The sequence below is a fragment of the Pholis gunnellus genome (genome assembly GCF_910591455.1).
Source record: "Pholis gunnellus genome assembly, chromosome: 13".
Classification (NCBI taxonomy): domain Eukaryota; kingdom Metazoa; phylum Chordata; class Actinopteri; order Perciformes; family Pholidae; genus Pholis; species Pholis gunnellus.
In genome coordinates this window covers 23,043,639-23,055,751 of record NC_136540.1, presented here as the reverse complement: position 1 = coordinate 23,055,751, position 12,113 = coordinate 23,043,639, and the positions used below count along the sequence as shown (strand labels likewise).

Below are 12,113 nucleotides of genomic sequence, written 5' to 3'. Positions count from 1 at the left end.
GAGCTTGATGTAGACGTCGGTTTCGTTCCAGGAGCCACAGCAGTCAGCTCACATATTGCATTACAGAGCCATGTTAAAACCCAGAACACACCCTGCTCATGTATGTACAGTACATGTGTTTTTGTCTTCTGAACAAACTAATCATAAATAATCACCGTTTTCTTCCCAAGCAGGTTGAAAGCCATGCTAGCGACGTGGCTCTACAAACAGTTACGTTGGTCTGTCAGTCCTCCACTTTGATCCAGACTGAAATATCTCACGTATTGGACAGTTGTGATGCTGAACATTGTGAGCATGTTAGTATTCTTCTGTCAGCATGCAGTTCAAAGCACTGTTGTGCCTTTATATGGGCAATGTAACCCTGACTAACTGCAATCTGTTGTTTTTACGTTTTAGTTTTAAACTAGCAAGGTTTAACATATAAACTTTGGACCTATTAAAAATGAATAAATAGGGATTTGGACAATTAAGCTTTGTTTTAACTCCACAGATGGCACGTGATCAACGAGGTGCGCTGTTCGTTGCATTATTCTGTGAAATGCCAGAGGGCGTACGAACAAAATGTTCTGTGAAAAAGCTAAAAGACAACGAGTGTAATGGGGAAAACACAGTAAACCAACCTCCACAATGCAGAGGGGGAATTGTAATTATCTGTAAACTAATATCACATATTCATGGGCTACTTTATTGCCTTTGTACAAGCCCTGTAAAGAAAGCAGTCAAGTATTTCATGCATTATAAAGAAACTAAGGTTGTATATCCTCTAAACAATTTAAATTTGGCTGGAAAAACATTTACTCAAATGAAGATTTTTAAGACCTCCTGTTTCTAAAACCTCTAAAAACAAATTGGCCACGAGAGTACAACAATTCAAAGCTGCATACGTATCTGCTGATCAATCCGGGCATCCCTAATAATAAAGATCACATTTATTTTTCACTAGCCTGATCAGACAACTGCATCAGGTATTCCACTTGCAGACTTGCAAACGTTAAAGTCAAGTACTCAGTGAGCCTCAGAAGTGCTGATTTCTGATTTATTTTTACCTTTGGACAAAGCCAGCGCAAAGCTGAGCTAAAGAGCTCCTAGCGGTAGCTTCATATTTACCATACAGACAGTATGACATATAAATCATACAGTAGCTCTCTGCAAGAACAGGAACGAGCATATTTCCAGAAATGTTCACTTTTCCTTTAGCTTTAGCATTTTAAAATGTTCCTTTCTGCTTTACATAACTAGAAAATATAGCTACCTATAAAGAGACAATGACACATTTTCAGTCCTGGTCTTTTTTAGTGAGGGGATCTGTAGTTGGAGCTGTTAGTTATTGACTTTTCTTGCCTGAACAGTTGTGCAGTACTTGACTCAGATTCCTATGTAGCACAATGTCCACTGTGTGCATGCTTTTAGAGAGTGCAGGAGAGGCATTATTTCCGTTTCGCTAAAATTCCTTCCCACCTGGGCTCGCTGTACTATCAAGTGCAACTGTGACTGAGCTGATAGCCGGAGAGAGGGGGAGAGGCGCTGGAGCTCAGGTGAGCTGAGAGAGAGGACATTAAACTCAGTGGGGGGGATGAGCGAGGAGATTAGCTGAAGGAGGACGGCAGACAGCTTGAGGATCGCCTACATATTATACTGTAACACGGCACAGGAGCCTATAGCCGATACATACGTTTCACGATTAGAATAATTACAATATTGAAATAATCTGAGCAGATTTTTATGTCATTTCTGCTGTGAGGGTTCCAACACTGCAGCAGAGCAACAGCTTTAACGTAACGTATTGAATTCTACATTTAATTGTGGTCTTTGCCGTTAAAAACACTTTTAATGCTTTTTCTTCTAATGTGCACTTGTATGAAGAACTCTGTAATGCGCTTCATGACTAATCCGTTTTTTTCCTTAAATTACTTTCCCATAAATAAATTTGACTCGATTTGACGTATGACTGAAGGCGAGCGGTGACGAAACATGGTGACATGAATGACTGAGAGCTAAAAATGCAACATGGCTGGTGAGCAAACACCGGGCAAATATATGTGACCGGGAAATGTTCGGGCAGCACTGATATGTTCAGGCTGTCTGCCGTTGTTTAGTTTGACTTGTTGTTCAATAAAAAGCGTCCATCTCTGCCAGATGTGGGTCCATTTAGACATATTTCTGTCCGATCATTGCAGCTGCACCATCAGGCCGGCCAAAAGCTCCGTGAAAGGCCCCCCCCCCCCCACCATCACAAGTGTGTGGGATTTGAGAAAACACATACATCAGCTTTAGTTCCTTGGGCCTTGTTTGAGGTTTTGGACCAGTAATCAGGGGAAGCAGGGAGATGCTGTAACGGCGTACAATTGGATGAGAGTTAGCTTTTTCTAGAATAGAGTCTCAAAACATGCAAAATACATTATTCTTCCAAAGAAAATACATTTAGCACTTCTATTTTGCAGTTAGGTGCATCTAGCACCACTACCGGAAATATGTAATGTCCATGCAAAGACACTTTTCTGTATGCAAAAGTGTGAGTGCTGCCCTCGCCCCTCGTTTTACTTATATTTAGTTACAGGATTTATAGAGAAGAATGTAGAATACATGTGCTTACATCTTTATCACTGCAGTGTTTTCTGCCTTGTTAGTTATTACAAGAAAACCTATGGTTTAATTGCATCAAAATGGTTAAAACGAAGGACTATAGGACTATAAAATATTAAAATATTTTTTTTTTTCTCTGTGGCTCTGAAAGAGGCTGCGGTAGGAATTGCCGTGTTGCTTTGCATCATCTCGAGGTGGTGAAAATAAAAAGCCATTTGCAGGAGAGAAACAAAGAGGCGAAATAAGCAGTTGACAGTGGAGGGCAAATCAAAGTCCTGGGGTTAAATGGGATTGTGGGTCAGATGACTAGACACGGTTGTCTTTCTGCCCACAGCCATCCTCTTCTGCCTCAGAACCCCCCCCCCCCCCAACACTCTCCCCCATCCCTGCCTCCACTCCCCTCAACAGCCCTCCATTTGCCTCACAGGCGAGAGTATTTCATCTTCAGTAACCCCACTGCAGGAGAGAGCCCTCCCTTATTGCTACGATGCAAACACATAGTGAGCCAATCTATTCAGATGTGTACTTAGAATATTTTCACTTTAACCCTTTCATTTACCTTCAAATATAAACATAATAACAAGACTGGAATAGAGGAATCGTCCAAACTAAAAATACACCTTGAGATGCCAGAGGGGCATTGAGTCCTACAGTGGGCATACAGCATAGGACCCTCATTTTAGTCCTACAGGAGCCCGTCTATGCAGCGCTACTATAAATCACCCTGATGGATACACAGCCAATTGAGAGTAGCAGGGACAGGCAATGGGGAGAGAATGGCAGCGATCTGCATTAGAGCCGCACTCAATCTACACACATTCGAGAGTGAGCCTTTATTAATCATCATGTTTCCATAAAAAAAACAGGGTTTCGTTCCTGTTCATAACTACGTCCCCGTGTAGCCTTACATACATCTCTCCCTGTCCCATACCTGGGTTGTGTGTATCAGACAGCTTGGCTGGTGATGGGGGGGGGCTCTGCAAACACTGCCAGGCAGCAAAATACACATCAACGTATTCAGAGCGTTTAGTGCCCGGGATTAATCAAATTATAATTTAATCATCTGATCAAACAGCAATTAGCATAATCACTTCTGGGGAAGGCCTGATAGAGTGGAGACTGGAGCGGAATGGAGCTGGGAGCGAGCAACACTTTAATGAAACATTCGCCATAATGTTTGAAAATGTTACACATTCGGGGCTACAGGAACAGAGCTGGATTCTGAATGCTAATCAGCACGGTTTGGTTACGCCTAATGAATCTGTCCAGCAGTCAGCCACAGGGGGAAGAAATTGCAAAGTGAGATCCAGATTCTAGATTTTTTTCTTTTTTTTTTCCAGGAAAGGCTTTTACAGTTTAATATTCATTTATTTTCTTCATAAAAAATAAAATAACATGTATCATCACTATGTTTTTTGTTCAATTTCATATATTTTTGTATTCTTGTTCTCTGTATTCCACCCAATGAAGCCACACCCAGCTCCCATAGAGCATCACGCTGGTATTTGAACCAATGATTTGTTATTCCAGTTCCAGGTCACCTCTACCTTTTTTTTGTTGCAAAGGGACCTCACGTTCAGAATGCACCTGCTTTTACTAATTACATTTTAAGTATCTTGATTGAAGCCTTTTGTCCTTTTTTTACCAAAGTTTTGTTGATGAATTAATTTTGTGAATAGTCTCATTTATCAGTTTACAGGCCTCGTTGCCCACGTACACGGAAAACAGTGCGCTCATATCTTAGGCTAATTGTATATCTACATTGAAAACATTATCTTTTATATGTGTGTCTTATTAAGGCAAGGTCAGGGTATTATGAAGAGGGAAAATAGAAAAGAAATAGCTGGGTTATTGGTCTTTATTGGCCTTGTTAACTTGTTAAGAAATCATTCTTGAGTTTGTAATTGAGGAACAAAAATTCTAAAGTATATAAATTATGTATTACACACAAGTAGCAATTTACAAATCAACAATGGCATGAATTACATGTTGTTTGAACCGTTAAAAGACAGCAGTATTTTTTAAAATATTTTTTATAAATTCGATCTCTAAAGAATTGCAGAAAATAAGGTGAGTATTAATCTTTGCAATGCAAGAGAGCCTACATCTCGCAGGAACAAAGTGACAGCAGACCCTCTGTTAAAGGCTACAACCTTTGGACCTCAGCGAGAATCTTACTCAAAGTCGTACCACAAAGCTTCTCGGTACAGTTGACACTGATATATAGTGTCTCGTTAGTGATACGGTATCAATAGGGTTGTCACAAACCACTTTTGTTGGACAATGAGTGATATAACAGACCATTTTATGCCACTGATATAAATATAATGAGACATAATAACATCAAATATAATAAGTCCATAACTAATATTTATCATGGGAAGTATAACCAGAAGATGATGACAAACACTGCTATGTGAGATATGCAAATGCTTGTGTTGTATATCCTTGGTTATTGTTATGGTAGTTAAAGGCCTTTATTGAGTTGACATGTTTTTATGTAGAGCAGTAGCACCTGCTCACAGAGCACCATCTTACAATACATACAGTACGCAGCTGTACTAAGCAATAGGATCTTTGGGTCACTACTTTACTCACTTCTTCTCAGAGATATACAGACAAAGTAATAAAATAAGGATGCCGTCTCTGTGCATGCAGACAGGCGTCTATATCCAAGTCTTTGTAGGAGTTGTTTGGCAACCATTCTGTGACCCAAGGGACCAAACTTTTCTCCACACAATAACAATCATAATGTAACATTTAGCATTAGAAAAACACATTTCTGGGGAGGGGGATAATGGAGCACCACCTATTCAACAAACATATTCACATTGAACTCATGCAGAACGTCAACCTCTGACATATTCTTTCAGATATCTTCAAGGTAAAAGCAATCACAGAAGGTTACAAAATTTGCCAATTCCCCATCATTTCTCAATTTTTTATTCCATCAGAATCAAGCATTTTGCACCTCTTCTGACCGGAGATACGGAGCTTCCAGAAATAGTGGCTTTGATTGAAGAACATTGGCTTGAGGCCACTAGAGTGTGATGAGGGTTCAGGCAAGTAAAATCATTTGGTTAGACACACACAAACCCTGATCTGTGGCGTAAGGTCAAGCACCATGTTTGCCCATTTCGCGTCACTTTCTGAATGTCACCCCGATGCCGAGCCTGTGCTGCCAGTAAACATGAATTATTATTGCAAATTGCGTATGTATAAACGTGACGCATAATGTGCGGAAAGCTTGAGAGGAAAGCCCCCTGATTCTTCATCCTATATCTTCGCAGAGCTTCCTCTGCTATTGAATAGTTGCAGTGGGTTGTCCTTGTAGGGGTCTGAGTAGATCTGGTTTTTAGATTCTAGACATACAAAAATAAAATTTGCCTGCTTGTACCATCTCCATCGTTAATGTCAGACATCAAGTGTAAACTAGACAATGAGCACAAAGCATTGGCCTTTACTTCTAGAAGAACCTGAGCTCCACCTCGCTTACGTCTTGCTGTACCTTTGAGTCCACAGCATGAACCTGCTGCCCTGTTTAATGGTGAACGCCTACAGACACGAACAACACAACTAATTGTCATCTTGTTAAGTCATCGGCCCCGTAAACGGATGCCAAAAAACTCACTTGTTTTTACTCAACAATACTGTTTCACCCATTGTACTATTACACAAGAACACTGGAAATACATGTCCCACAAAAAGCCAAAGGAATTCTGGTCCCACGCTTTGCTAGCTCACTGAATAGTAGTTAGCATTGGTCAATCACTGATGTACAGTATATGAATGCCAGATTCTGGTAAGCGCCTATTACAATGTTCATTTTATCTATAAAACATTCACAAGCTGGGAAGTCTCTTAATAGCTGTTCGTATCTGGCTTTCTAATGATGGCAGAGCGTTTTTCTACCCCATTTGCTTTGACCTTATTAAATTCAACTTCATATCTTTCCTGACATTTAATAAATCACACTGTTCTCTTGTCCGTTGCATCACGGATTGTCGTCAGCAAAACCAGTACAAAGCTTTGTTTTGACATTATTTAACCTTGCATACGTACAAGTGCAAAGACTTGTACCAATTAAAGTAGATTGTGGCACTCAGTATGCACTGTGAGCTTTAACTGGACGAAATGATAAAGTAAAAGCCTCGGCTTTTTCCGATTGGATGTACAATAAAGATCGTTGAGTCTTAATCGGTGCAGAACAATATGACTGTCGGATACATATGGAAGTGTCTGAAATAGCCTGGTTTCTGCATGGAATCATGGATCAGGCAGATTTGATATGATTCTTTGAGCTTTAGATACTGCATAACACACGCTGACTCGCTGTCCCTCTTCCCCCCTCTCTTCCTCCTCTTTTTCTGCCTCACTACACACTATCATCTCCTTAAGCATTCTGGTCTGGGTTAAATGAAACCTTTAACAGTTCAATGTGCAACCATTAACATATGCTTGAGTCTACTCTCGTCGGCCAAGGCGTAAGCACACACAGTGGAGCGGCACAAAAAAATCTTGACCCGATGGCACCGACAAATCCTGGTGTGATTAGTGATTCCGTAAAAACAGCATGTTACTAATATTAATCCTGATGCATAACATTAGTTGATAATCAAGACAAAACACAAACTTGACTTGAACACCTTTAGGTGCCTGAAATATAAAGTCAACAAGAAATCAAAGCTCTGACCTAAATACAAACAATCAGATTACATGTTAATAAATGTGTTACTAATTCTTTGTGAAACATCATTTAAAATATTCAGGACATTTAAAGTGTTTCTGTATTAAAGTGAAGAAATACTTGGTGATTGAAAATGATCATAACATGGAATGCTAAAGATGTGGGTTGAACACATAAATGGATCAGTAAATACATGCCAGGCCTTAAACAAGACATCTCTACGACTTACCTAAAAAGAACAATCAAAGCATTTTCGGTGGCCTATATTGTGGTGACTGGTGTGCTGATATTAATGTGCGGCCGAGGATTTGAGCTCAGTAGTTGTTTTCTGATGCGGGTTGCTGTGGCTCTGTCAACCCCGTCCTGGCTCTATGTGAAGTGACAGATGTATACCAAAGGCTGCACAGACCTAGTTTCCCACTGGCCTTAATGTGACCTCTAAGCAACGCTGTTTTGACTGGCCATAATTGGCCAAAACAATGAAATAGCAGCAAACTTTGTAAGCATCGACAAATGGTCAAACTCCTCTTGAAGACTGGACAAATGTTCAAAAAAGACATTTCAATGAACGTTGAGTAAGTAAACTGCAAACTAGCCGAATACAAACATAATCTCTGCCCGAATTATGTTCACTGGTTGAGTGAAGGCGGTGCTACGTTTCTGTGAAACCCACCAAAGACATGTTGTTCGATGTGTTCGAGTGGATGGTGGGTGATCAAGTGCACTTTGACACTGGAGACCAGGGTTCGCCTACTGATTGGTTAGTTTTAGACAAAAGCACTTTGGTTAAGGTTAGGGAAAGGTTGAATTTAATTAAGTAAACTTCATTTTTTAAGTCCCTATTTACTTTTTCCCCACCATCTTTCCAGACCCAGTAAACTGCAGGCAGATATTAAAATCAATCAGTTGCCCTTAAGTGGTATAATTATATGGATACACACCGTGGAATGAAGTCCACATGTGTGATATCTTCATTGTGAAACCACCTCACCTCTCTGTGCTTGACTGATTCTAATCTCTGTCCTCATCAGGGTCAGTGGCGTGCCTTCGTTACTCCTGATCAAAGTGAACAGTCTAACTGCTGATGACAGGTATTCAGATGCTCCACTGTTTTCTGTGTTTGATTTGTTGCTATGATGATCTGAACTGGGAAGAAAATGTGGAAAGAAACTAAATTCTGCTCCCACATTAATCATGTTTAAAGTCTGGATCAAGTCTTACTGAAAATGCTTATGTTTTAATAAGCGGAGGTACCGTTTCTCCGGCAGCCCCTCGTCATCCTAAACTGCAAGCTAAAAATACACATGCACAGAATGATACTAAGAGCCAATTGAGGAGCTTCGCTGTATATTTACACAGCTTATTAGCGTCCAATTGAGCATGTGTCAGATCCCCCCCCCCCCCCCCCCCCCCCCCCCCCAGCGTAGCTGAGCAAAAACAACATGCCATTCCCCCAATTTCATCTCTTCATAACTGGAATACGTTGTTCCCATTCCATTTAGGTTTTAATAGACACTTCTGCCAGAGCACTTTAAAAGCTCAAGCACCACTGAAGTGAACTCTACAGCAGATTTTACTCTCTACAGCGGTGAATTGTTTATATCTACTGTAGATGAGCTTGCAAATGTGTCCTCAAATTGGCAAACGCCAATTCAGAGCAAAATGGAGTTTGCACAGTTGATACTATACATAAATGACCGCTGCAAAGCCAGAGCAGTGGTTGTAATCTTCTATTCTATATATTCTACGGATGGGCAACGCAAATATCAATACCTACATAAACAGTCATAAAATACTAAACTGACAAAAATCAATTTAAGCATTTGAGCAATTGAGTCTTTTCAATCAGATTCCAAGTGATGAATTGAAATGCGACTCCCAGAACTATTAACACAGAGAGAAAGAGAGAGAGAGAGACAGAGAGAGGGAGACAGAGAGAGAGACAGAGAGACAGACAGAGACAGAGACAGAGAGAAGGGCTGAAATCTATCAGGAAGCATTGCCAGGGTCACCTGAACAGAGTGCAGTGTTGCTCAAGCCCAGAGCCCACACTGCAGCAGCACTCATTACCCAGGTCTCCATAGAGACAACCTCAGCAGCCCGCACTGGACCAGAGCCCTAAAAGCCTTCCTTGCTACGTGTCCAGAAGAGGTGCAAAATGAAGCTGCTCATTAAGGCTAATCTTTGCAGGTCTGTTCGGGGTGTGGGGTGTGTGGGGGGGTGTGGAGCAGAGAGAATACCGTTGAAGATCAGCAATCGCGGCCCTTTTATTCTGCCTGCAGTCGACTTAGCGTGGCGCAGAAAGGAACAAAATACAAAGAGGATTGTCATAATGCACTCTGGGTAATTCTAATTGCTACCACAAAAACATTTGAATCTCTGAATCAATAGAAAAGGTCAGTGTCAAATGAGCCTCGAGTCTGTCGATATATGAATGACGCGACATCGGCCGTGGCCACAAATGTGGCGTTCATCACAATCACAAGTGCCGCTGCTGCCATTCAAAGTTTCCATGTAGATGTCTCTAGCAGCAGCCATTTTGCAACGCTGTTGCCTGGACCAAAGAGACTGAAAAAAGCCATTCAACAAGCAAAGCAATGGATCGTTCTCAGCCAACAGAGATTTCAGCACAGCACCGTGCGGACATCAGTGTCCTCTGTTTCTTGAAATTGTCTCGCCTCAATCACAGAAAAGGGGTCTTTGCCATACAACCGTCACCGCTTTGACTCCATTCTCTCCTATAAATAACCACTGCCTTCATTGAACCCTCCAGCATGGCCACAAAATGGTTTTCCTGTCATCTTAGCTTGACGCATCGCCCTCTACTCTCAGTTTACATTGTGTCCAATTTAGATTTTTTAACCTCTTTCGTTTTTCGTCTACCTTTTAAAAAGGTCTTCTAAATACCCCCAATATTCTTTCGAGCTCATTTCTGCCCCCCAACACGCGCACATCCCACCCCCTACCCCACAGCCCCTTGTCCTCCTTATTGCCCCCCCCCCCCCCCTCCTCACACACCCTTCTTGTATCCGCTGTAAAAAATCTGTCACCCTTAGTCCAAAAACACAATCGCCACCTATCAAACATATCTTTTGAGGGATTCACTGTGCACAAAAGAGGATTTGGATGCGTTTTGCGAGATGTGGACTTGGGCAAGGGTGATAAGGGCTCGTCTATTTTTTTTTTCTCCAATCCAAAATGACTCCATGTCTGTGCTTCTAATATGGCGGGTGCAATGCCAGAAAAAAAAGCACAGCCAACCTAAGTAATCCTTTTCGAAGAATACTCTCGACAGATCTAACAGAAAGCATGCAAACATGCAATCAGATGTGCAAGTTATTTAATACCTGAAATTATATATATTTTTAAAACATGTACACATATTAAAGCGTGCAAGTAAATATACTACATTTTTTCATTAACATGGTTGGTTAAGGACTTCTGAACTGAAATTTTTTTTTACGTCCAGAAAGAAATTATTTCAATTTCATTGAGTGATTTGAATGAAATTCACAGGCAGGTTTGAAGATTTATAACAAAAACATGGGGAACACACCAGGTGTGGGTGCAAATGTGTTACAACTCAATTATTCACGTAAGGATAATTATTAATGTGTGAAACTGTGAAAGTCAAACTGTTAATATGCACATTAAGCATCTAAAAACGTTGTAGGAAAATGCACCCAGGCTGAGGCCCAATGCAGTTTAATGAGGAACAATAAATAATCCTTCATGTATGAACTGAGAAGGAAACAGAATAATTAAGAGGTTTCATTTTTTGGCCTAGGATTCCCCCCCCAAAAAAAATGAATTGCACGAAAACTAAAAATAACAAACACATTTAAATGCCCTGATCCTCATGCAGTACAGGCTAGACCTTAACACTCAACCTACAGCTCTCCTCTCTCCCTCTGTATGTGTTGTGTGTGTCTACATTTGATAAAAGGCTAATCTTAAATGTTAAGAAAATGCACGATTGGTTAAGCGTTCATACATGTGGATGTAACTATCTAAACCCACAAAAAGCCCCACTGCCTGTCAGGACATGGCAACAGCCTGTTCCTGCTTCAAATTTCCACGACAAGAAAAGAAGAAATCTATATCTTCAATATGGAAATGCTTACTGGCTATTTAGGACAATATTTGTACACTGGGATAATTTAAGAAACACGTGAAGTTTAATTTGCACAAATGCAGCACCTACCATTCAAGATGCACTGGGAAAAGATAAGAGCCAATATCCACATGCCCCGCTCCGTTCAATATCCAAGCTTATGCTTTTTCTTCTCTCTCTCCCTGCACTCTTTCTTCTTGTTATTTCTTCCTTTTATTTCTTCAACAAGTCAATTGCAATGAAAGAAAGGGGAGCTTGCAAATATCTCTCTCTCCCTCTCCCTTCCTCTCTCCCTCTCTTTCTCTCAATCCTTCACGTTGGGAAGAAGATGAAGAGGAGGAGGTTTGAGCTTCTTTCCTGCTGCTGATTGTCTTCTGCTACGGTGGGAGATGGTGTATGATCCACAAACTGCGCGTCTCCCCTTGTTTTTTGGACTGACCGCACCGCACCGCGCCGGGCCTCAGTGCAGCCGTCTCCCCGTGTCGGAGCGCTGCTCTGCGTGGAACATGGGGGAGCTCGGCTCGGTGCGCTCCGGTCCAGGTGAGCTGTGCCGCTGCTGCTGCTGCTGAGTCAGAGGCTGGAGACGCATAGGACAAACTGCCTTTGTGCGCACGTAACTCCACGGTTAAACAATTAAAAGAACAAAACAAAAACAACAAAAACAAAAAATGCTCCAAAATCGGAAAACAATCAATAAATAATGAATAAATAATTTAGAAGTCTACGCAC

At 41.2% G+C, this 12,113-nt stretch overlaps 1 protein-coding gene across 2 annotated transcripts in view; it reads right to left on the bottom strand.

Moving 5' to 3' along the window:
• LOC306704555 (cell adhesion molecule DSCAM-like) overlaps nucleotides 1–11,517 on the bottom strand; it is a gene marked incomplete at both ends in the record, with an annotated part of 90,338 nt that extends 78,821 nt beyond the window's left edge. For both annotated transcript variants that reach the window (XM_079170953.1, XM_079170954.1), the window contains one exon: nucleotides 11,475–11,517. In XM_079170953.1, the coding sequence (XP_079027079.1) occupies nucleotides 11,475–11,517 (43 nt within the window). The remainder of the gene's footprint in view (nucleotides 1–11,474) is intronic.
• Nucleotides 11,518–12,113: the final 596 nt, after the last annotated feature.